The sequence below is a fragment of the Maylandia zebra genome, linkage group LG15, assembly GCF_041146795.1.
Source record: "Maylandia zebra isolate NMK-2024a linkage group LG15, Mzebra_GT3a, whole genome shotgun sequence".
Classification (NCBI taxonomy): domain Eukaryota; kingdom Metazoa; phylum Chordata; class Actinopteri; order Cichliformes; family Cichlidae; genus Maylandia; species Maylandia zebra.
The window spans coordinates 37,193,840-37,220,893 of NC_135181.1; the positions used below are offsets into that span (position 1 = coordinate 37,193,840).

Genomic DNA, 27,054 nt, shown 5'->3' on the forward strand with positions numbered 1-27,054 from the left:
TTGAAAAAATGTAATACTGCTGGTGAGGCACTGTGAAGAGGAAGGAGAGAAGTATTTTTCAGGTAATAATGGAATTCTCTTTGAGATTTTAATTTCCACTAGCATCAGACTCAAGGTAATAAAATCTGATAATTACAGGCTGGTGAATGGACACAGCAGCAAATACTTTTCATAGCACATGAAAATACTCCACATGCTCACTGTAAGCCTAACCAAAACCACCACAGACGAACAACAGGAAGGTCTTGTTCTTGAAATTCTTACCAAATGCCAAAACCACGCTCTGAAATTGGTCAGATGGTGATTTAACGTTGCTATCATTTTGTGGCTAAAAAAAACATAAATGGATTTGAGCCATATGAACTTAGCCATACTCTATGAATTCAAGAAATAATTTAGGGCAACATGCATGAAAAAACACTTCTTCTCCTCCTTCAACTGTACGCATTTAAACAATCCCAAGTTGCCACCTGTCCTTGGATGAAGCAAAACTCATTACAGGAATTTTGCTTCTGAGCTTGGCGCTCATGCAGAAAACAAGCTCCCGAGAAATTGCTTCAAACTGGCCTCAAAATACACATTTACAGGTGCTTTTCAAGGTGTGATCTAGTTAATATTTTAATATCATCACCAATTTTTGGTTAAGAAATGAGAGAAATTCCGAGCAGGAACTTGTACTTGCAGCAGCCAGTGATGAAAAATACATATCCTCCAAGAAACCAATTTAACACCTTTATGATCGTTCAGGCGAGTGGGATCAATGCCCTGGATCAATCGCTTAGCCCATAGCTTTTGTTCAAAACCACTGGCTGAGATTAATGGGATTTTCCAGAGAGGGGGAGAGAGAGGTAGAAAAAGGAGAGCCCAGTTGAGAAGGGGGGAATGGAACTGCCAGACAGGGAATGGGAGAATGAGAAAAGACTTGGGGGAAATTGAGAAAATAAAACATAGTGATTAAGAGCAGATATTCCCTCCATTTCTAGGCAAATGTAAATTAATTGGAAATGGAGCATTCAGATGCTCGCTGACAAAAGTAATGTTTATTCATAGCCCCCTGCTAAGAGTAGAGCAATTATCACGCTGCGTCGAGTCAAAACAGGCCAATGTACGAGAATCTTTCTCCCCCTTTCTTGAGGCCGGGTTTTGGTCTAGTGCCACGAGCATTGTTAAGCTTCGTACGGTACGGTGGGCTTTAACGAGAGTACACAGCTGGATCTGATTTTAATAAGTAGTTCCATTTTTGATGTGGCTTAATGAACAGATTAATAGAATCTCCTTCTGTGGAGCCTTAATGAATGGAGAGAATCGTGGTTTTTTTTAACACAGGGGGGAGAACACACACATTCGCAGACCGTGAGTTTATTTGCCTCAAACGACTCGTACATAAACAATAGCTGTGCTTCTATCTTTCCTCTATCTCTGTTGGACAAGAATCAATGCTGTCTCGGAGTACTACAGGTGAGATTTGAAGCTGACATCAATGCCTGCGCGTCTCTAGCAGCCATTCTTTGGTGCAGTCCTGTCTTGGCATCTGTTCGCCTTGAGCCAAACAGGCCGCGTATTCACCTGGGAACGGGCATTAATTTACCTAGAACCGTGCCTGTTGTTCTCAGAGTGTGGCAAACACTTAATTACGCCGAGCTTGACGGTGTACCGAAGCTCGCTTCCAGTTTAGCTCGTTGATTAAATTGAGGAGCGACGTGTTTTTGGTGTTTTTCTTTTTGTGATTTGGACAAATTAGCCAGCAATGTATCAGGAATCATAAAATGGTTTATATTTGTTTTACTTTTAGAGCACACACAACCCTGATGACCTGAGATAAAACCTCACTATCAACCTGTTTATTTCTTTATTGCCATTATAACATCTTAACAAAGACCAAGCTACAATAAAGGCACAAAAAAAAAAATATCAGGTCACCATTTGATACCATCTAGGCAGCGTCTTGTTTTAGGTCAAACGAAATAGCACATGCCTACTGAATCCTGCTGCAAATCATTTTTGACATCCTTAACTTGCCCAAGCCACAAATAGAGTTATATCCATCAGGAAAAACAACAGAGCGAGTGACAAAATCCCCTGGATGTTCCAACAATGGTATGTGAACTGGTGGGAAGGCCGAGACGGATGGACAGTGTTCACGATCCAGATGACGTCCCCCTTTCTGTTCATGCTGCAGAGTGAGAATAGAGGACCGGTATTCGCTCGTCTCACTTTAACAACGTCAGCTTATGCTTATCGTGGCCCTCCAGTCCATGTTCGGCCTCGATCCTTCGGCTGGCACAGTGATAAGAATGCTGGGAAAATGAGCAGGTGGCAGGTGCTGCTGCTAGTCAAGCGGGAGGGGGCTACACAGAGAGCAGAGGAATGATAATACTGGTGGTAATGCACCCAGTGAAACTAAATTTGTCAAACAGCAGACAAGCTTAAGGAATAAAGCAACCAGAGTCAATTATTTCCTACTCGGATATGTATTTGTTGCTTTTGAACTGATGCTTTAAGTCCCTTTACAGCTGCAGACACGTAACTGAATGGCTTGAACAGCAAATAAATGAAAACATTTAGCCATTGCTGAATTAAACCCAGGGGTTACCTCAACTATATACAAAATGCTTGTTGTTACACTCTCAACTTCACTGCAGCTGTGTCTATTAAACCTTAGGTTGACACAAAAGTTCAGCACAAAGGTTCACTTGGCCTGGTTGTGCTATATAAGGTATCCAAGCCAGAGTGTCACCTTTATCTATATTTTACTATTTTATTATGAGAATGCTCCTTCGTCCAGCTTTGAGCTGCCCTGCGACAGTATGTGACACTATATACTGTATATATATACATCGCACGAATGCCCATCAGCATGTCTATAGCACCTGCTTGTTGTATGCATCTATCTTTAATCCAGCAGATCAGGTAATGGAGAATGCCGATGGGTTTATCTCCAACTGAGCACACAGAAATCCTAGACTGTTATTATGTCTCTTAAGAGCCATTGAGATGCCACAGGCCATCTGTGAGCTCAGAAAATATCACACAAGATGCAGCAGGCCTTGCATCTTTCTTTCACTCCAAAATGAAAGCGCTTCTGGTGGAAAAGAGGTTCTTTATTATATCAGCTTGTGATGCGTGCTTTAAAATTGTACATGCTCTATTCATTTGTTTTGCAATCAGTCGAGCACAGTATTTCTAGTCTCACCATAATATAAATTCACTCACTGCAAGTAGATGTAAAGGTTTTTCAAGAGAAGTGTAGAAAGTAGAAAGTGCAAATCTTCTTTCCTCCAAGATACTATTCAGTGCTTAGTCCTCAGCAGTGCAGAAAAAACAAGCCGTTTCTTTTCGAAGTATTTTTCTTGTAATGCCTTGTAATTATCTACCTACCTAGATGCTTTGAATGAGCATTTGTGTGTCGCTGCATATGCACTTACTGTGTGTTGGACTGAGAGCGAGACTGAGAGGTTTGTGTGAGTGGATGTATGCTGTCCTCTGTGTGTGTGTGTCAGAAAGAATTCTTTGTGTTTCAGCGTGCGTGTGCCCCAATGTCTGATCGATATTGCTGAGGCACTGTGATTGATTGGTTCCCACGGTGACCGCATTAACGGACTCCGGAGGCCGACCTCTGACCTCTACAATACCGCACATTCGATTGGCAGTGCTCTTTCCCTCTTCCCAGCTTCGCATCGTTTCGTCTCTACACATTATGGCATTTGTTTTCTTGTCCAGGTCCCGCATTGAAAAAACCCCCCAGCAAAACAAAAACCGAGACAGTGATTGGGCACGGACTCTTTCCCGCCCTGCCCTTGCTCACCCTGTCTTCTTCCATTCCGCTCCGAGTACATGTGTCCTGAGCCTTGTTGAGCTGAGAGGAAACAAGACACGGGCCTGACGAAGCTGTGCACGCTTGCCTGGGCTTTACCTCAACACACACTGATGCCACTAATACAGGAAACCACTGTAAACAGTGTAACAGTGTGCTTAATAAATATGTAATTAATACATTATTAACATAAAAAAGATGCTTTTAACAGCAGAAACTTGATACAACAACTGCGCACGCAGGCTAGGAGAAGTGTGGCACTACATGCTAGAGAAAGAAAAAAACAAAGCATGTCTGCGGGTCTGGGTGCTGCAATGGGAAGATTGTTTTGTTTTCTCAAGGTCGCTGATGATGGCAACAAACACTCCTCTCTGTCTGATATCAGCGCAGGGATTTGAGGATGAACCAAGCACGCCCAAACTTTCCTATTCTGTTTTTACTTGATGCATAAGCATATGAAAGATGGAAAAATCAATAAGGCAAGAGGAACAGACCAGTGAGAGGCCAGACCTGAATTTCAATAGATATCTTTTCATGCATGCAATGTTTATTGTTGTCTGAAACAACTAGACTGTTTACTAGACATGCATAAAAAAGTCTTGTAGGTAATGTCAGCCATTTTTATTTTATAAGTATATAAATAATGACTGAAAAAAGTTGTATTTTAATCTTGCACGAGGTTCAAAAACAGGGAGCTGCAATAAATTTTATTCCGAGAGAGTGTGAGACATGTAGGTAGTTAATGAGAAAGAAATGTATGTACTGTTGCTTAATTTCTGAGGAAAGTTAATCCATGAGCGCATGACTTCGAGGCACTATTGTTTCCAAGGTACCTTAGAAATAGATAACTTAGCCCCACCCCAGCCTGCGTGCACACACAAACACATACACACAGACTTGCACAGACACACGTATGCAAGAAATCTCAGGGCTTAGAGCTAAGAAGCTATCAACTAATTATCAAAAACACAGAGAAGCCCTGATCAATTATTCACATGAACATTAGACCGCTAATACACATGCAGCCCAGGGAATGGCATCTCCCAAAAGTAACCCTTCCTTTTACACTCAAACGCACACACACGTACACACACACACACACACACACACACACACACACGCACACACACACACACACACACACACACACACACACACACACACACACACACACTTGGATGCAATCACGTTAAGACCTACATAGTTGCAAATGGGTGCCAATAATATCCATACCTACATGAATATTTCTGCCTTCCTGCTTCTCCACTCTCCCACCCCACCTCCTCCATCAAATGCAGTGAGAAAATGCATGCCATAACAAAGTCAAACGAGTAACGCCAGTAGACTCTCTATAAGGTTCCTGGCTGGGAGGCACTGACCACAGAAATCCTATTGATCCATCAGCAACCCCCCAACCCCTCGTAGATTCTTCAAGCACACACAAATACACACCCCGAGCTTAATCTACAAGGCGATTCCAAGGCATTAAGCCCCAGCCATTGGATTTTCACGCTGTGCAATCATTATTTGAGCTAATGCTGCAATTTATGACTAGGTGTTTGTGTGCTGGGTGTGAAAGGCATGTGGAGGGGATGCATGGTACGCTGGGGAGTAAAAGACTGCGAATATATGCAAGTATGGATTTGACTTTGTTGTGATTGTGGGCTGGCTAAAATTGTGGCTTTGGATTTGGTTTAGTGAAAGGTTATGACAGTCAGATGTAAATGAGAAAGATGGTTTAGGCACAGGAATCAACAAACAAGTCACAAAGTAAAGGAAAAATCCTTTACCTTTTACCCATAAGTGAAGACATCCTTCGGTCTCGTTATGCTGTGGAGGAGGGTGGGGGGTAGCGTGGATTTGGCTCGATTTAGCCCCCTCAGAGCTAAGTCTCATCGCAAATCAATGACAGAATGACAAAGCCCTCATCTATAGGGCCTTAGGGGTCAGTTAATAGTTTGATGAGTATGAATATTATGTAAATCATAAGCTATGAATTTTCTAGTCACCTGATCTCATCTGCTCTGGTGGATTTGAGAGCAGGTTAGACTGCCCCCTCCACCAGCATCAAAATCAAAGAGCAAAATACAGGAATATCTTTTGGAAGAATAGCATCCCGTTTAGAGAGTACCAGAGACCTGTCGAATCAATGCAAACGCATACTGAAGTTGCTCTGTTGAAAAGTGGTGACCCTTTACATACAAAGTAAAAACCTCTCTGCGTATGTGTAAGTGTGCCCTGGTGTAACTGTTTGTGTGTGCGTGTGTGCGACTTCGATTGACAGACGCTGGAAAATTTGCCAATAATCCTTGTCTGGATGTCTGGATGTTAAGAGGAAAGGAAGACATGCAAAAGAGGAGCCAAAGAAGACAGGAGGCTGAAGCCTTCACCCTTTTGTATTATTCAGAACAGCAGAGACATTCTTCTTTAACTTGCTCGTTCTTCCTCTCCCACACGCAGACAGACATATACCCACAGACACACACATATGCAATATACCTTAACCCAGCATAGAAGACCAGAGCTGTTTTAAAATGCACAGACTGACGCTGTGATGCTTTCTGTCTGAGAGGGTGGGAGACACATATTCCCATTAGTGTGTGACGCGCTGGGGGAGGATGGGGGTTTTTTCCCCCTTGTTTTGTTTTTTCCTTGGGGGGTTGTAATGGGGTGGTGGATTTTTAAGAAAACAGCTGTGAATCCACATTTAAATGTGGCGCAGCTCCAGAGATCACTGGGATCAGAGCCCTTGATGCACAAATTAAATATCTGAATTGCTTAATTGAGCCTTTCCAGAGCTCTTGTGATATGTAAACCGCCGAACTCAGAGGAAGACGAGGTATCAGAACCGCAGTGCCGCAGAACAGATGGGGCCCTGCTTCTCCCTGAAGTGCATCTCCAGGCCTTCTCTGACAGAAACTGCCACGAATGCATCTGGATTTGGAAAAAGATATCTCTGTATAGCATGGCTGCTGCGGGCCTGGTGGTGCGGCTGCTCATGATGGGAAGTGCAGTGCAACATGTGGCGTGTAAAGCATTGCCCTGAGGGAAGGTGAGACTATGGCTTGCCACCTGAAAACCTTGCATTTTTTTCAGCTTCACTGGTTAATTTCTAGAGGTTTAATGACGTTGTCGACACCTCTCCCAACAAGTCCCCTTTCGGCATATTTGGTTTATTGCTCGTCATTGTTTCAGCTTTGCCCGAAAAGCCTTTTTTTAATCCCCTTCTGAGAGGGCGCAATCCGAAAAGAACGCAGGGCCTGTAATGGCTATTATTAGTGCCATGCCTTTATTTCACATGTATGGAATCGTTTATCCGTGGCTCGTGCCAGGTTCGCACTTATGGCTTTTGGGGAGAACAGAGAAAGAGACTGACAGATTGTGAGGTGAGCAAGAGGTAATGGTGTGAGAGTCATAAAAAAGTCCTGGTCTAGTGCAAAAGAAATAAGAAAAGCAAGAGCAAAAACCGGCAAAGAAAAGAGCGGCTAAAGTAGGAATAGGGAACAGGTGCTTTTGTCCTACTTTGGCGGGAGGGCTTGGGCCGTTTTCTCGGCTGGGTCGCTGGCTGGCGTGCAGCCTCGTTGAAATTTCTCGCCCGTTGTCATAACACAGCCACAGTGTCTAGTGTTACTCCGACGAACTGCACACATCAGTCATCGGTGTACAAATTCAATCACCGTTGAATATAAATACCGCTCGAGTCTTTAAGTGTAAAACTAGCCAGCAAGCTGTTGACTGTGGTCCACCACTGTCTTATCTATTGTCTCCTGGACCCCCCAGGCCCCGAAGCTTCCCCACTCCCTGTCTAGAATAGATGAGCCATAAATAAGCATCAAAAATAGACCTAGGGGCACAACTGTTGACAGCTTTGTGACGAAAGCAGCAGACACGGACCCAACTTGTAGGCAGGCTGGATTACACGCAGATAATAAAGGCCACGTAAAATGGGCACATAGGAACCAAAGGGCACTCTGTGTGTATATTGCTTGGTTATTTATTTTTATCTTACCTAAAAGCTAGGTGTGTGTTCTGGTAAATGTGTGAAAGACAATCAAGTCATTGTCTAAAGAAGTTACTCACACTTAGATACCTGACATATAAATATCTCCTTCTATCACTGTAGTAGGTGGAGTTTTCCAACATAAAGAACATATGTAATGTAACATGCTTAAACTGTATGCACTGAATTTAAATCAGGTAGATAATTGTTGAGTTATAATTATGTAAATCTGATATATGTTATTCAGCTACTCCAGCAATGAATATTGGATTTTACTTTGTTTATAATATAAATAGATGAAGTAATCAAAAACTGTGCTTTGGTTCTGGCGAGCGCAAGAGAGGAAGATGAATTGGCTGACATGTTTGCATACTTTTGAATGGTGAATTTAGTTTAGAGGTTGGGGGGTTAGCTTAAGGTTGCAGCAGCCACACCTCAGCCCCTGTGACCTCCAGGAAACCCTATAGCAGGGAAGTATTTAGAAGCAAAATGCCAGGACTTGTCTCTGTATATTTCCCAGTCGTCTGACAACATAGTGCCACCCTGTGCGTCTGCAAATCACAATGGGCTGCATTTGTTTTATTTATCTTTTGGCTTTCAGTGTTTCTAATGGGAAGCTGGGGTGGGGTGGAAAGGTTTCTGGATAAAAGGCAGATTTAACATGGCTCATAATTAGAAGCACAGCAGCATATGTGTGTGTGTGTGTGTGTGTGTGGAGGGGGGTGGGGGTGGAAGGAGCTAGAAAGTTGCTTTGTACTTTGGAGTGTGTAAAATGTTTACACTCCCTTGAGTTGATTTGTTAGCAGCCCAGCCAGCTAAATCAAGTTCCAATATCCACTTTGTTTACCCAATTTCTTTGTCTTTTATTCCCACTTCCTTTCCCTTCTATCTATATCTGCCCGTCTCTCCCGGCTGATTTGACTGACTGTTGCCAACTTGCGAAAGAACAACAGTGTTAGTTCGGGGGCCACAGAGGCTAACAGCACAGCCCAGTCACCTGCGCCACCATCTTAACAAGCAGCATGACCTGCCAATAAAAAAGGCTTTTACCCTGATCATTCTCAAACAAGACTTAAACACAACCTGCTCTTTCTCCTGCCGGATGCCCAAAGTGCTCACAAATGCGAATCAGCCCGTGTTAACTTGCTTGAAAATGAAAAACTACGAGAGGAGGTGGAGGCAATTTTTTTATTTTATTCAATTTTTTTGCTTTTCTTTGCTGCTAAATGAGCAGTGGGTTGAAGACGAGAGGGGGGAAAACGGCAAAAGGCCGAGACAGACAGAAGTTTACAAAAGCAAAAAAACAAATCTCTTTTACAGGTTTAGTTGGGTGGTGAATATCCAGTGATGTCCATCTGTCAACAACTGAATGTCTCATCAGTGCTCTCGCATGCCGAGTTCCAATTTCGGTTAAGAGTCGAAACAGTGGGAAAAAAGAAAGGTCCTTGTGAGAGAAAGAAGTGGCGCAAGGAAGAGATAATGCTGAGGACAGTTGAGTCTATCATTGCTCAGAGCTCTGTAAACTTGTACTTCATGACAGCCTTTCATCCCTCATCAAAGCAACAAGTAGATGAGCAGACTTTGCACATGCTTAAAACGACCCAACCCCCGTCGTCTCCTTAAAGCTGCCGCTCCTTTGGGACAGGTGACCTTAAATCTTCTCTTTTAACAAGTTTCCTGTTCTTCCTTCCGGCCTCCCGCCATCCCCCCGGGATGGACCTATGGGACCCGTCCAGTATTTGAAATGGCTGTATTTTGAAGCTCAGTCTGACTATCAGGGGAAGTGAAGAGGACATTGGAAATTTTGCTTTCTGTCAAATCGGTGGTTGCTTGCAGTCAAAGCAGCCTAAGTTGTATAGGCTGTTCAAAAATTCAGACTGCTATGTTAGGAAATAAATATTGATTTAGAAGAAAATTATTATTTTTTATTTATTTGTGCTGTTCTCTGAGGCAAATACAATATTTTACATGCATTTCCATGTTTCACTTGCACGTGGGACCTGTGAGAATAGCATTTCACAGCTTCCGTATCTTGCAGCGGGACACTTCAGTGTAAGGCTCATATTCAGGACGTCCAAACTGGAGCCTTCTAGCTAAAGAACTGCCTCAGTCATATATGATTTATGGTTTTTTGACTGCCCATACACTGTCTTTAAAACAGATCCAAAAAAATCGACTTTTCCCATTTTGTATTGCAAAAAAAAAAATCAGGAGGGCCTTTTTACACTATTTATGAAAAAGACAGAGTGATGTCTGCATGATGGTCAATAATTTATGAATGAAAAGAGGCCTTTGTGAACCTACACCAACCTCTCCCTCCTATAAGTATCCCCCGAACTGCTGCTGCTCCTACCCAGTACTGCTGATCAAAGAGATATTGTTACAACTAAAATAGCAACTTAAAAAAACACACAGGCGGCCGTAAGACCTGCCGGCAGCCAGGGAGACACATAACAGCAGAAGGGAGACGGTGAGAGAGAGAAGGAAGGAAAGAAAGAAAGACCGAACATGTAATAGACAAGTAAACAGGGACAAATAGCTAAAATAAGTGAGGCTGGTCGTCTGCCGACTTCAACAAAAAAAGTCTGTGCAGAATCAAAGGGGTGTGTGTGTGTCTGTCACAGGGGGGACAATACTGTACATGCATTTGTGTGTGTTTTAGGGTGGGTTGCGCACACGTGTGTGCGTGTATGTCATCTATCACTGGACAAATGCTGGACTGTGGGGGGTGTTGGTGGGGGATCGGGGGGGTGAGGGTGGGTGGAGGGGTTGTCGGCCAGAATGCTGCTGCTCCTCAAATGAAATAATATATCTTTGAAAGCCTACGCCCCGCGCCAGGCCCAGGCCCCATATATCAAGCCCAAGAGCGTCTGGTGGATCTGCTCCAGGCCCATTAACCTTCCACCTGTTCCCTCCTTACACCCCGCACCCTACCCCACCAACCTACCGGTTCTCTTTTCACCCTCCCCTGTTGTCCTTCACTGTGCCCCCTCTTTTCCTCTTCCTCCTCCTCCTCTTGCCCTTGGTTGTTACCTCTCACAGTCCCTTGTTCATCTTCCCATGTACCCCCTCCCCTCCTCCTTATTTCCTTCTTTCTGTCCTTCTCTAGCGACCCTTTATTATCTTCTTGTAATATTTTCTTAATTTCTCATCTTATGTCTCTATTATTTTCCTTTGGTCAACTTTTTTGAACCCCTTCTTTCTTTCTCTTACTATTTCTATAACTAATTTAAACATCCCGTGTGCCATCTTTCCCCACACTTGGCAACATCCCTCTCACTGTCCTTTTCTATAGCTTCTTCCTTTTATCCCCTGTAAAGTAAGGGTGCCGTGGTATGTGTGTGTGTTTCCAGGGTGCGGCACAACCTGCAAAATAATTCAAATTCAATGGAGCAGGGACACAGTTACAAATCTCTGCCAAACGCATGTGTCCGCCAACCCCATCACGCTTGCAGTTTGTCAGGACTGGCGGTGTTGAGAGAGGAGGTTGTTGCATGGTGGGGTAAGGGGTGGAGGGGGTTGACCTCTGTGACAAGACAGACATTGCAGCCTGAGGCTCCGGATCTCTGCGTGTGTGTGTGTGGATGGTGGTATAGATATACCACTTCCCAGGGTTCACAGATCACGCCTAAAACGACTTATTAATTTCCACTCAGTTATGGGGTGTGAAGAAAAAAAAAAGAAAAGGTGCAATCACCGGTCAACGCAGTGCAGGGGCAATATACCCCCTCCTATTACACACACACAAACACACTTAAACACACACAGAAACGTGCACATGCACCTTGAAAATAAAAGCTGCTTCTGAATAGATTATAGAAAAACGAGGTGGGGGAGTAGACTACATGTGTGCAGAGGGGAGAGAACCAAGACTGCAGGAAAAAAAAGACCATCCAGTCTGAACTTGTAAATATAATTTTACCAAAGTAAATTAATGTAATATTTATGGATGTAGATGGGAAAGAGGTCGAGGAGGGCGCTGAAATTATGCACCGGGGCAGAGCGGGGGCACATCAGAGGACCTTACATTATTCACTCAGGTAAATCTATTAGTGGAGAATATTCAGGTGTGAGATGTGAACATCAGCTCCCCTCTTGTCCCACCCGAGGGATCTGTCATCTGGTGTGATTGACTGACACGCAGCAGCTGAGAGGAGTCGATTAAACTGGAGGAGAAGAGTAAGCGCTGTAAATAATTCTACTGCTTAAAACTACTTGTCTAATTTGTTAGACTGCTGCACATTTCTGCAGATTTTTGTGTGTTCATGAAACCTTATGAAATGTATTTATTTATAGGAATCAATAAACTAAACTGGAAGTAAAATTGAAGTACAAAATAACACAACACAGTGCTAATTTGGTATCTTAGCGGACTGGTCTGTTATGATAACAACACTTTATTATAAAGCTCTTAAAATTTAAGTTATGATTTGTATTCAATTTGGGCTTATTAAATTGTTTGCATTCCTGCCTATATTTAAAAGAAAGCTGACATAAAGATGCGAGGTATGACCTGCAACTCTCCTCTCCTCTCCTCCTTTTTCCCTCCTTCTCTCCTCCACCCGCTCCTCTTTGTTATTCCCTCTCCTTCCCTTCCCTCTCCCCCCACTCTCTTCTCGCATTCCTCGTCTACCCATCTCTTCTCTCATCTCCCCTCTTTGTTTCACCTCTGTTCTCCTCGCCTGTCCTTTCCTCTCCCCCGCCATCTGTTTATCCAATATGGCCGTCCCATCTCAGCTGGGAGCTTTCCCAGGGAACGAGACTTCTAATACAGTTCCTCCTCAACATAATGGGCCTCAGTTCTGCTTTTGCCATTGCCGCTACATGCAGAGCAGAGCAAAACAGAAAAACGAGAGAGAGAGAGAAACAGAGAGGCATAAAAACCTAAATGGATCTCCTCCAAACAACTGTCGCTGGACAACTAATAGAAACAGTAATGCCACATTTAAAAAATGTCACGGGTGTTTTAACTCTGTGCCATTTTTTTCAGGTGGGTGGACTGAGTATACATATATAGTTACACAGGTTTGGGTATTTGAATTATCTTTTAAAATGCTACGTCACTTTCAGCAGATAATTGAAGTAACATGCAGTTCTTGCTCACCTTATATGAGACATTTGAGATTTGAAAAAAAAATAGTGCAAATGTCTTTGAAGCTGGGATCTAAAATGTATCTAATGGCTAATAATGTGGAAAAAGAAATGCACCCCCGCCAGTGAGGCAAAATTTCATAGCAATAGTACAGTAATAATTTGGAAATGGTAGTTCACATTGCACATTACATCATGGATTATCATATTGTTGCCCCATTTATATTCACTTTAGTCTAGTGTTACTCACAGTTACTACTATGTTATTACAGAGTTGTACCACATTTTCTTTACTGTGCTATTGCTAAAGAGTAGTAGCTTTACGGCACTACTTTACCTATGAGCCTTTGTCTGACAGGGTGCTTCCTTTTAGTACATTAACTTCTGTATGCCGTGTGTTGACAAGGCACGCAAAAGCGCTTGTTGTCCCACCACCGAACACACATGTTTTTATTAAAGGGTGTAGAGAGGAAAGAGGGTGGGGTAGCTGTGGTGAAAAGGGAGTACAGTTAGGAAGGTAAGATATAAACATATGAATCATCAATAGTCCCTATCGCCCTGCTAAATTCTCCTTCCCATTGTGTTTGTGGTGGGAGTCAGGCTAGCCATCTTTAAGCTGGAACAATGGAGGAGAGGGTAGCACCAGACCACCGTGGTATGAGTCACCCTCACACACACACACGAACACACACACACACATACACACACAAAGTCCAACTACTCATGCAAACACTTGTATTCCAATTTTCAGTAAAAAACAGGAACAGAGTGTTTGTTTGTTTGTTTTTTTAATGGCTGTCTTCACCAGTTTTACAAAAACACATGACATCGTCTTTTTAGTCAAAGTGTTTAAATGTTGTCAAGGAGCAACTTAAACTATTTGATCCTTTTAAAAGTCTGATATTTTACCTCACGTGTGTACTTTAAAAGCATTTGTAAGACAAACCTTTACTTCTGTTACAAATTCATCTCTTTCAAGGGCGGTTTGATTTATGACAATTTCTTGTTTTGTTTTTTTTTCTGCAGCTTGTTTGGTGAATCACTTCGCTTTACTTGCACTTTCATTTTTGTGTTCTTGCTCTGTCTTGTTTTCAGTAGCCCTTTTTTCATTATTATTATAGTGGACATTGATTTATATTCCTGTGTAAAGCAAACTTTAGTTGACAAATTTCTAAATATCATGGGAGGTTACTGTTTTACATGAAATGCTTTCATGAAGTTGTTTGTTGGGAGGTTTTGTGTTGTATTTCCATCATTCTCCTTCATCTAGATTTGCTTCAGTGAGAGAATTCCTAGAAAGCCCTTCTGAAAAGTGTGCTTGCTAATACTTTAACTATGGGGGTTCATTGATTTGTTCTTTATAGGGGTTACCATCACGTGTAGTACAGCTGTGAAATCCAGTACCACCAAAAAGCAATCTTTTTGCAAAAAGCCTGTAGCTCCCTTTATGAGCATAATAAAGATTTTTTTCTTTTCTTTACCATGCACAAATGTATCGGAGCAGGCAGTGGGGTTCATGGCAGGACAGGGGATGAGAAGGTTGGGGAGGGATATCACAGCATCCGCCCAGTGCCAGCAAATGTCTCTGAACGACAAACGCATTGTCAAACACCCATCCCCCCAGAGCGAACAAACTCTGGGATACACTACATTTAAGTGTGGAACACAGTGGATTAAGCATGGTTTGTGTATACTTTTGTATACACAAATAAATCCCTTTTTTACCTTATTTACCCTTTGGAAAATAAGACAAATGTATAGTCAGTGGCTTTCTGCAAAAAGAGCAAAAACTAATCTTTCAATGAAAAATCATTAAAACCATTAACTGCATCTTTTGTTGGCAAACGCAGGGTCAAGTTCTGATATAAATAACAGAACACGAATCACGAATCCACCTGTTTTCAACTCACGTAAAATTCTATAAAACTCCGAACCCTGCCAAAGCATTCCCTCATCATGCCACTTTTTTTAAAACTGATTTTAAAACCAGTGCACCAGACCTGCCTCGATCTAATTGTCAATGTGTTAAACCAATCAGAACTGAAGTAGTGAAGTAGGTTGGCGGAGAGAGCCCACCCCAACTTCTCAGATCCAAGGTGTAAGAAATGTTCCTCACGTCATGCCTCATTCCCAGAAGTAAAGAGAGGGAGGGCGAGAGGTAGTGCGCCGCACTGGAAAAGAATAGGGAGTGCTCTTTAGAAGGTCCCCTTAATGACTAAATATTTATGAGTCTCGTGACCGAGGCCAACTTATGGAAACTAAATCTTTAAACACTTTTTTGGCAGATGCCTCCCACACACCCTTCCAGCTTGGCTCTATGACCAGAGAAATTCTTTTGTTCTTACAGAGCTAATAATAGTGAAAGGGGCTGTGCTTTATGGGTGAGTGGTGTCCGTGTCTTAATGTGGATATCTTTGTATGTGTGTGTGTGTGAAAGCGTATTTATAACTTCCTACAGTGCCACACTACTGCAGTGACAAACTTTTAATTCCACTCAGCTTCCTCTCTTTCTGGTCTCAGGCTCAACCTCATGTCTTAAAGTCAGATTTAATAGTTAGAGGAGCTGATGAAGGATTTATACATGTCTTATCAAATCAGCAATCAGTATGAAACACTACAACGTGCACCATTAGCTGTACCAACACAGACACACATATAGTCAAAAGGAAACAAAGATTTGTTTACAAGGAGATAAAGGTGGAGAACAAAGGTCGTGGGTGGGTTTTTCTGCTTAATTTGCACAGTAAAAATATGTAAAGGATGGCACCATGCATTGACACACAATTATTAAGCTCATATGGCTGAAAAACACAAAGCAAATACTTTGTAGATTTTAAAATGCGTTCAATAGCAGCATCAGACAATCCAGAGTGAGCTGATCAGTTTGGCTAGCCCGTGCTTTGCATATTCTCCCCAGCATTAATCTTTCTTCACCAGTCCTCCCTGTAGCTGTTAATTAGAAACAAGCGAGGAGACGAGGACTGTGGGAAAATCTGTCAGTGCCGCAGCTAGCACATTATTTGTCAGGCCCTCTTGTGCTTCAGATGACCCTTCAAAAATAGGGGAAGTGGGGTAAGTTCAATTATCTCTCTTACTTGAGTGAAACGTGGTCCCACCTCCCCAAAAAACACTGGGTCTTGTGCAACACAAGCAGGAGATTATTTTTTGTAACCGTTTGGGGTAGAGCAAGAGGTTTCTCCTGCATAGAGCCCGGGTCATTTTCTACCTTTGTAACAGGCACTCGGCTCAATTACTATCAAGCTTCTGTAATATGGGTAGTCATTAGGCAAACATAATGACAGCCCATTCAGCAGCAAATCAGGGAGTGACAAACACAAGTGGGTGAGATCATTGAATTAGGATGAGAGTGAGAAAAATAGAGATGCTTCACAATGGAGCAAAAATGATCATTCAAAGTTAATTGGCAAGCCACACACAATTATTAGCTGTGGCCACACCCTACAAAGGTCCTTTGTGTGTCTGTGTGTGTGTGCTATGCATTTGAGGTAAATGCAAATACAGATCTCAAAAATGTCAATAGTGGGGACACGGCGTGTGCTAAATGTCAACATGTGTTTTTCAAGGACTCTTATCTGTGCTGTAATTGGCTCTGTTTTTAATATTGCATTTTTTCATTTGTTATTTTCCCCTTTGAAAACAAAATAATATTAAATATTTGGAGGGGATTTTGCAACAGGCCCTGGCCCATGAATATGCAGCTGAGCCTTCGGCGATGCGGTGTGAAACAAACAGAAAAAGAATCAGACAAGGGGAAGAAAAACAGGTGAGGCACAGACTAATCAAATGCCTTTCATGTCGCTCTGAACATTAACCTTCATTCAGAGCAAATAAAGTGCAAGTGTGCAAACACACACCAGAAAATCTCCCTTGTGCTCTGTGATGAATAGGAGAAAGAATGATCACGTGTTACAGTGAAGCATTTGTGGATGGTATCCAGTGGTCAGTTGTAATTGTGATCTGGACAAAGGATACAATGTTGCCATTTTACTAGGCTTGTCAGATTACATAAACCTTAAAAAGCTGGGTTAGGAGGAGCAGAGTCTTAGGTTTAACTGTTATTTAATTAGAACTCAGTTTAAAAAAATTTTAAAACGCAAAAGACTTTTTTATTTTTGCTTTTATAGTCATAGTATCGCATGTCATCACACAGCGCATGTCTGTGTAGATCTGAGAAGTATTTAAAAGGGATGGTATTCTGTTCACATAAAACCCTCAGACTAGGGCCTTGTTAATATGAAATGTGCCTGAAGCTCACGGTCAAAGTTTTCAAAACCCATAGCAAAAATGTGTCATGCACGGGGTAAATACAACTGGCTGCTGAATTTTGATCAGGCAATGGGACACGCAGCAGTGGCAGCAATGGACAGACCTGCCACTGCCCCCCACAGCCTTGTGCACTCAGTGTTAGCGTGCTCCGTGGCATTAAAAGGGAGATTAAAGGTCTGCTGAAGATAAAGGATTAAGCACATGTTTGTGAACTGGGTAAAGTATTGTCAATTATGAATGGCAACATGGTGAAAGATTTAGCAGTGGAAAGAAATGCAGGATAATTTATTAAAGGCATGAAGACTTACTGCAGATGGAATTAAAGCTTAAACAGTATGCTGTCATAACTGATCAAAATGATGGGCCAAACTATGAAAACCAGTGTTGGCTAATAATTCAATTTATGTAGAGTAAACAGCTTCTCACATTCAAATGTAAACATATTTTAAAGACTTGTGCGCACATACCTTGAGTTCTCGGAAGAAAATGCTGCTGCGTGCCCACTCCACGATGGAGAAGAGTGTTTGGTCGGCCATCTTGCACATCAGGCCAAAGGTATTGAGCTTCTCGTGTTTGCCCCGGCTCGCCTGCTCCTGCTGTAGATAGGCTAGGATCTTGGCCTGAACCTGCGGCTCATCTGGCTCACATTTAAGCAACTCTACAATCAGGTGTGGGAAGCTGGGTGGTGAGCCCGACTGGTAGGCGTCAACGTAGGCATAGCCCATGATGGATTCTGGTGAGCTGGTGTATGGGTCTGGGTACTCAGACTTGATGGTGCGAGTGCCCTGGAAGTGTCCGTAGGCTGCCTGGTAGCCCTGCAGGCTGCCGGCATGTGGTGGCATTGCCATGCTTACTGGCGAAGTGACAAATGGGCTGCGGTCGTAGTCTGTTGGGGGAAGGGCTGTGCCGTGGTGGTGGTGGTGGTGGTGGTGGTGACTGGTGTGGTGGCCAGCGTGGTGGCTCAGTGGAAGGCCCTTGGAGGCTGCAGAGTGGATGTTCTGGATGGCTGAAGAGATAGTGAGGTCAGTGGGTACGGCCTGCATCACCTGGCTCATGGCCTCAATCTTTAGGCCGTTGGCTCGAATCAGCGCCTTCTTTTGCTGCTTGAGGGCTCGGTCACGTTTGTACATTGGGCCGAACTTGTTGCGACCGCCCCGCATGCGATCCGCTCGCACAGCTGACGGGCAGAGAGATGAAAAAGAAGACAAAAAAGGAACATACAGTCAGCTGCATTTAAAGTTCACAGTTATAGTTCTTAAAGAGGTTTCATAGAATAAGCAGTTAGTATATGCAATCCTAAATATTTTTCACATGTTCATCCAAAAGTTATTTCATCCAGAATGATGAATCCATTCAACAAAGAGATTCATAATCCAAAGAGACAATAGTCTGCTAAAGATTACATGCCTGATAACCTCACATGTGCTTGTAAGTAGAAAAAGCCTTTAGAGTACCGTTCCAGACTGTAAAAGTAATTATGATGTTTGGATATGAACTTTTCATATGTAACTTGTATGTAGGGCAAAAGTTTTCCTGTGATGATTGCACTTGACATTTACCCATTGACTCTTAAACCCCACAGAGCTCACAGATAGCAATGTTACTCATTGACTAGAAACTCTATGAAACACTCTGCAGAATTATCGCTGTGCAGCTGGCTGTCTCGGTCTGCCATACAGAAACTATTCACCTCAACAGCTAGATGTGGGTATAATCTCACAGGATACGCCAGCTCTCTTTCCAAAATACATGTTTTAAAAATGTATCTGAATATGAAGTTCCAAAAACCATTAAAATACCACGGTCAATTACCAGAATCTTTTTTCTTTTTAACAAAACTCCCACAAAAAAACAAAAGCTTAAAAGCCTGACAATAAGTACATTGTGTCTCTTTATTCTGGTGAAACAAACATACCCATGATGCCCCCTGTCTCCCCCCTCGGTGCAGCATCCTGTGGCGAGGATCACAACGAGTCTGTGCTGTGGGTATTTATAATGAACGAACTGGGCACACAGTGGACTGCTACGAGGGCCATGTGTGATCTGTCGAACTGCTGCCATGGGGAAGCCGCTCTGCTGTCTCTCAGTTGGGGGGCGCTGGTGTTAATTATTCATACTTAATTACCTCTTACTCTGACGAGGCTCTCGTAGCCCAGTGTGCAACCAGCTAACGGACTTCTGGGACACTATGCAGCAGAAAAACACTCACTAACACCAATATTTCAGAATATCAACTTGGGTTTTATTGTAGACTTAAAGGTCTTCTTTCTTTTAAAGAATTTCACATATACAAAAAGAATATGCTAATGAATGCACATATATTTGACCTGCTCATACACACTGAGTAATCAGCTATCTTAGCCAGTCAGCCTCGATCCACTCTGACTCTCGATGTCTTGACGGATGAATGAAAGAACAGAAGAAGAAAATTGAAGAGGGGGTGTTGAGAGGGTGTGGTGGGGGATTGAAGTTCGGGGTTAAGATGGGCAGATACCCGCACAAAGGCATACATGAATAGACACACACTCACACGGACACCGAGCTGCCTTGGGAGTGATTTTAATGACCTCCGTCACGAAAAGTGCCTGTCACTGATCTGAGCGAGAGGAGCCGAAAGGCCAGACGCACACACTCACACAACCACATGCCGCTTGTGTGCATCACCGTTTCGTACACTCACACGCAGAAAACATGTGCAAACACAGAGTCCTGAACATAGAAAACATCAGACACAGAATCGCATAAAGAGACGGGGGGCACGCTAGACAGTCAACTTGGCGACTGTCATCTCGGCGACTTGATTTTACATGCAAACGTTCACACAATCATGTCTTAACACGCTTGAGGTCAACCCCATGCAGTGCCCACTCAGCCAGGCTCAGGGATTATCATGACCCTTCAAAAATTGATTATACATCAAAAGAAAAAAAAAAGAAGAAGAACTCAGGAGCCATGTCAAATGTATCCATTATACATTATTTTGGAGCAACTTTAACTATTAATGATTCTCCACAACAGCGTAGTTAATGAGCTGAGAAACTAATAGTTGGCCCTACTGGGAAAACAAAATTAAGCCCCGACTGCCTTTCTTGCCTGCCCACACCCAGGGACCCACATCACATCATGAATATCAGGTTTGGGGGGTGTTGGTCTTGCCACCACACACACATACACACACACTTACACACAGACTCTTTGTGTCTAATTAAACAAGGTGATTTGCATTCATGTAACACAGATTAATATACAAGGGGGAGGGAAAGGAGGGAGGAGGATGGTACATGCCTGTGTATTGGGGTAGAGGATGAATGGGTGTGAGTGAGGTGGAGAAATGTTAAAGGGTTGGATGCTGCACAGACTCAGCCTATGATGAAAAACAAATCTTATGATGCTGTAAGTTTAAAGGATGAAAAGCATGGGAAAAAAGTCACTCCGTTAAAAACTGAAATTTCCAACAGTGACTGAATTTCCTTTTAACAAAAACTTTGCAGACTGTTGCAGACTGAAACTTAAACTTATTGGCAGCGTTGTCAGGTAAGGGATGTTTGTGTTGTTTCTGATTTTAGAGGCATAGACTTGTGTAACTGAATATTACATAAGACAATGACAACCGCCTACAAAAAAGCAAGCAAGAACAAAAATACAATAACAAAAATAACAAGGTGCATGTACTGCACACGTAGCTTGATTGACAGAGGTTGACAGGAGTTGTATGGAAATGTGACAAATATTTGGGTGATATAAAGGCGGAGGCAAAAATAAAGAGAAGTGCACAAACCTGAGATTGTAAATGAAAAAGATGTGAGTAATGCAAGAGAACAATGCATATATGGAGACAAAACATTAAAAGTTCAATTTAGGTTGATTTATATTGCACCAATGCACTAATGATATTCAAGAATCACTTCAAGGGGCTTCAAGGACTCTGCAGTATTCTGTAAAAAAATCCCCTAAAAATCAAGGGAACCTCTGTAAATAAGCACTTGGAAACAGTGGGAAGGAAAATCTCCCATTTAGCAGGAAGAAACCTGTAGCAGCAACCTGAGCCTAGAGCAGCATAACTAATCACGCTGCCTCCCATTCTACTTTTAGAAATTCTAGGAACCACAAGTAACCCTGAAGTCTGAAATGCTCAATTAGAATAATATGGTACTATCAGGTTTTTAAGATTTGACGGGGCGAGACCATTTACTACTTTGAGTCTGAGGAGAAGGATTTTAATTTCAAATTTAACGAGCCAATGAAGAGAAGCAAGAGAAATATAGTCTCTTCTTCTTGTTCCTGTTCATACTATCACTGCAGCATTTTTGATTAAAAGTTTTTAAAGAGTTTTTACAACAATCTGATAATAAGGAGATAGTCCAACACCCTGAATGACATGTCTTAGTCAAAAATGATTCCATGATTTCTCACAGTGTTACTGGTGGTGAAAGTGGCCATCCAGAGTAAGTATCCGGTCAGATGCCATACTTGTAAGGATTTTTGGGACATTATTTGGGACATATATAATAACCTCAATTTTGTCTGAATTTAGGAGGAGAAAATTAAAGAGGATCCAGGTTTTATATCTTTAAAACATTCCTGTAATGTAACTTTTTGATTTTGTCATATGACTTCACAGCTAGATATAGCTGGGTATTATCTGCATAGCAATGAAAATGTTTACAGTGTTTTCTAATAATATTGCTCAACTGAAACATGTATAATGTCAAAAGTATTAGTATTAGTATTAGTCTATTAGACAGATTCAAACCATTGCACCCCAATTTATTTAATACCCACAGTGCAATCTTTGTCATTTCTGGAGTAAAATATTGTAATCAGTGGTTTGAATGCTGCACAGGACAACCACAGAGATGAGTCCACACAACTCTTAGTAGTGCTGTTACTGTGCTGTGATGAACTCTAAATCATTATTGAAACTCTTTAAATAGACCTTCCCCTGAAAATGATCAGTTAGCTATTTTATAACTGCTCCAACAGTAGTTATAAGAGGAAGGTAAGAAAATTGGTTTACAATAAGCTGAGTTAGCTGGATCAAGTATAGGATTTTTTTTATTTATACCTGTGATGAAATTCAAAGTCATTACTAGTACAAGTTAAAGGAATACTAGGTTCAACAGAGTCTGACTCTATGACAGCCTGGCTACAATGATGAAAACAAACCTGGGTTTTCCACTATCCGTGATGAACAGTAACATGTCATAGCTTTATGGAGGGCTTTTTTTTTTTTATAGAGTAACAAACTAGTTTTCTATGCCAAACGAAGGTCTTCTGAATCACTGAAATGCCATTTTCTCCCCAGCGTACGGGTTATCTGCTTTAGTATGTGCATTTGTGAGTTATAACCGGGCATCAAGAGTATGGATTTGTTGCCTCCTTTTTCAGAAGAGCCAGTATCCAGTCATGTACAATGCAACATTATTAACTAAATAATTATCCCATAAATTTTAATCATGGTTGTTAAGTTTAAGTAGCGGCTTTGCATTGTGTTGTGACATGTCACTGAAGAAGATAAAGCTTCATTAAATCTATTTTATCCATTTAAATCTATTAGACTTTACTTTAAGTCTAATCTTTGAGTTGATGTTGAGTGAACTCATTTACATTTTGAAAAAAGCCAGTTGAGTCTAATAATAAATTAGCTGCAGTGTGAGCGCTGATATTTTCAACATATAAACGAATGTTAAAATCAGCCACTATAATTATTTTACCAGAACTGAGCATCAAATCAGATTAAAAGTGAGAAATTGGAAACAATTCTAAAAGGGAGGTTTTTCAATCAATTATAACTCTGCCTAGGTCTTTGCTTTATTATTAAAATACAGTGAAAGATTGCTGCCACTCCTCCTCTTCAGCCTGTGCTACCTGCATTCTGACAGCTCATAACTCGGGGAAGCTGATTCATTTAAACAAATGTATTCATCCTTACAAGATTTAGAAGAGAGTGACCCATTGTTTAATATTCCATATTTAGTTGTTTTGCTATTTTGTACAGTTAGAATACTTCTAAGTTTCATTTTGATTTTTAATAATTAAAATATTTTTGCTGGTATTTCATTTTTTTAAGGAAGGAAAATTCCTTTTTTGTCTTCATGTACTAAGACTCAACTTTATTTTATCACTGTGTCTGAGCGAGGGGATATCCTGAGTTAGCTATGAGGCTTTGGGGCCAAAGCTAGGCTAAAAGGCTAATGCGACCTTACATTCTGAGTTCACCTTTTTTTTAAATATTTGAGAGCACAACAAATGCATAAACCCAGGCACACATCATCCATAAATTCCAAAACTGACCAAACCATCATCTCCCAAGTGTCCAATGCCCCCTGTACCTCTCAAACATGTACAAACACAAGCACATGCACACTCTGAATTTTTATAGCAAGTACAATATCTCAGCAGACACCTACACATAGCCACTAAAACTCTCGAAGACATCACACATACAGCCCTCGCTGCTTATATCCTCTGATTTATGGTTGTTTAATATACAGGAATATTAAGCGTGCGTAGGTGAGGATCCCTGTCGGCTGCCGGCATATTAATGGGTCCCGCGGAGACTTGCTGACACCCTGTTTGTCATGTCGGGGCCCCGGCCCCTGCTCTGGATGCGCCCTATCCCATGCACACACATGAATACCTATGATACCTATGCATAAGTAATGGGACAGCTCCCCGGCTTCCACTGCGGATACTAGGAGGCTGATGGAAGACAAATCAGAGCGAGGAAGATGGAGACAGGGAGGAAATAAAAAATTGGAACAAGAGGGATACAAGGAAGAATATACAAACACTCAGCCGGTGCTGCTAATTTCAGCAGAGGGGCTCTTAATAAATTTACATGTTACAGAGGACTGCAATGTAAAAAATAATTGCAGTTCAAAAACCTAATTTATATTTACTAGTTCAAAAATATTCTGTCCGCTTTAATATGTGCAGGAAACTGTCAGTAACTTGTATTACATCATTAAGCTTTGCGTTCTTTGTGTCTGTTGAAATACATCAAGACGACAACAAAACATTATGCATCTTCTCTTTCCTTACACGGCACACAGTGGAACCAATGCTGATTTAAACTCTTAGTATCGCAAATACAACTGTTATGCCCTGTCTTTGATGTATTCTTGAAGGAAATATTAAGCAGTTCAGTGAAGCATATGATGCAAGGCAACTACTGTATTACTGAGCAAAAAAGAAAATTGCGCCAGTGGGAGCTGTTTGGAAAGGGCACGCTTCATCAGCTTTAGTGAATGACGTTCTAATGGATCAAATCTTTTTTCTTTTGATATCTTATTGAGTTACTACAGCTAGACATGCTATACAGCATGTGCCCGACCCATCGTCACCATGTTTGCTTGTGTGTTTTTCTTTCATTTTTTTGTTCTTTAATAGGAAAAATCCTCCAAAAATGAAAGAAAATGATGCATTGACTGAATGACCACAAAATAGACAATATTTACTGTACTTTTAATAAATGAGAAGAAGAGAAACACAGCTTAAATATTGGGGTTAAGATCACTCTCATCCAAATTAGTCTGATGGTTAATTGTTGGGATTAAATTTGGGGTTAATTTAATAATTTAAATGCAATCTCTGCAAGCGTTATTCTAACTGTAAGTTAGGCAGTGTTTGTTTCAGCAAACATCTTGAATTTGAACAAACTGGGTCAGAGGTAAATCACTTATCCTGCAGCAAAAGCATGCGGAGGAGAATGTGATGTGTTGCAGCAATGTTTAAATTATTTCCGTCTGACGTCATTGAAATGTAAAGTTTTTTTGTTGTTGTGTCAGAACAGTCAGGACTGAGCTCTTAGTCCGGGGATAAAGTGAAACACAAGCGGTTGCATATTGTTAACTATAAAGGGCATTGCAGTAACATAGAGCAGAGTTACATTCAAATTTCTAAAAACTATTCTAACTGTGTAAACAGATTAGGGTTCTCACACACAGACACACAAACCTCTTTAGTGCCACCTCCATTACACTAGTCTCAAACGCTGCACGGCCTAAAGTAAGGGCCCAAAAATGCAATTTAAGTCAACTTTCAAGATTTCCTCACATTTGGTTTCCACTTGATGCCCTGAAATCACATGTTGCTGCAAGCTGCTGTGTAATGGAATGAAAAGATTGTAATAACAAAGCACATGACCCCAAACCTCCTTTTGCTATTGTACACATTCTTTCAGATGAAATGACAGCTTCTCCCTCTTGCCTGTGGCCTTCTGAACACCTTTCTTGGGCTTCTCATGAATATATGCATGTGTTTACCGGTGAGAGCTCTATGTGTGTGCAAAGTTTGTGTGTGTGTGGTGAGGGGTGTCAGCCGTTCTGCATGGGAGGTCTTTACCAGCTGTGGCAGGAGTCACCCATTGCAGCTTCTGGCCCCTGACAAAGTGCTGCAGGGCCCGTCTTGCCCCCGAGCTGAAAGTTACCGCCAGCAAAACAAATCAAATGCTACCCCCTCCCCACCCTTGTCAGCTGGAAAATGACAGGCCGGGACATTCTGCCCAGCGGCCATTCACTATTAACGGCAATTAATTAAACCACACATGGCAGGTAAAGGGAGAAGCCTCCGGAAAGATTTTAGTTAGGCTGTCTTTGCTATACTTTCATCCTCTAAGGGTCTTATTTCTTTAACATATTAACTTTGCTTAGTTGCATGTGATCATTTCAGGGATCTTGGGATTTTTAATTTAGTTTGAATTTCAAATGGGTGAAGAATTTTGTCTTAATATCAAACTGAAACGAGATGAATAGCAGAACGGCTGCTTTTATTAAAAATACTGAAGTAATTTTGTAGGACCAAATCAGCTGCAACCATTGGCTTTAATGTAGTTTTTCTTTCAAAGCTGTAATGGAAAGATGACCTTCAGGCCCCTTTATTCACTCCAAATGTAATGATTTCAGAAGAGAATGCATCATCAATGTATGTGAGGGAAAACTGGCAGCTTTAAATATTATTTTTGAAAAAGCTGAACCCTCCCCTTCTTTTTGCCTGCAGTCCTGTCAGTTCTGAATGGGCATGTTTGACCAGGGTTCTGAGCCGTGTTCAAATTAAACAAAGAGGCCTCAAAACGGCCAGCCAAAAGTATCATCATTACCATTCTCAGTCTGCTGCCAAGTCTAATATTTTATCTATTACTTTGTCTGGCAACTCTAAGTGCACAACGGCTACCAGATACCCCCAGCACCCCCTGACCCCGTGACAAACACTAATAAGCCATACTGGATTTCAAGGCACTGGTTTGAAATGAAAGGCTTCACTTTACAAGGTTCTCTGTATAGAGTGGCTATTACTGAGATGTTCACCGTTAAATGTTTAAATAAATATATTCCTCTCCTTTCGTACGAGCAATCATTTTGTCAGAGCACATATTAACCATCTTCTAAATAGTGGATATCTCAATGGGAGGAAATTATTCACATGCATATTGATCATGGACGAATACTTTCCACCAAAAGCTAATGTGCAGCTCAGCTGTGAATTAATGGAAAAAAGACTGGCCGTGTCATTTCACCAGAACTTGGGTAGAGGTTTTTTAAAACACCTCTGTGCAAGTCCAGAAGCACTCAACCTCCAATTTTAACTGCTCGATGTTATAATTTTTTCCTCCACAACTTTCAGAAACAGTAATTGCAAACAGGCATCATATCTTGAAAAATATATGGTGCAGCACACACAATGTAAAAAAAAGAAAGAAAGAAAACCCCCCAGCCTGTATCTGCTTTTCCACTTCTGCAGATGTGTACTGTAACATCGAGATCATATTTTAGTGAGTAGTGTTTACTATAAAACCCCAGAATAGACTAAATATGTGGTAAACTATTCATGAAGTTGTAAAAAAACAGTACTGTATAAGTGC

General features: G+C 41.6%; 1 protein-coding gene across 1 annotated transcript in view; it reads right to left on the minus strand.

The window, feature by feature from the left end:
• nr5a2 (nuclear receptor subfamily 5, group A, member 2) overlaps positions 1-27,054 on the minus strand; it is a 70,535-nt gene that overhangs the window by 35,174 nt on the left and 8,307 nt on the right. The window contains exon 4 of the mRNA XM_004561999.4: positions 17,660-18,369. Coding sequence (XP_004562056.1) covers positions 17,660-18,369 — 710 coding nt within the window. The remainder of the gene's footprint in view (positions 1-17,659; positions 18,370-27,054) is intronic.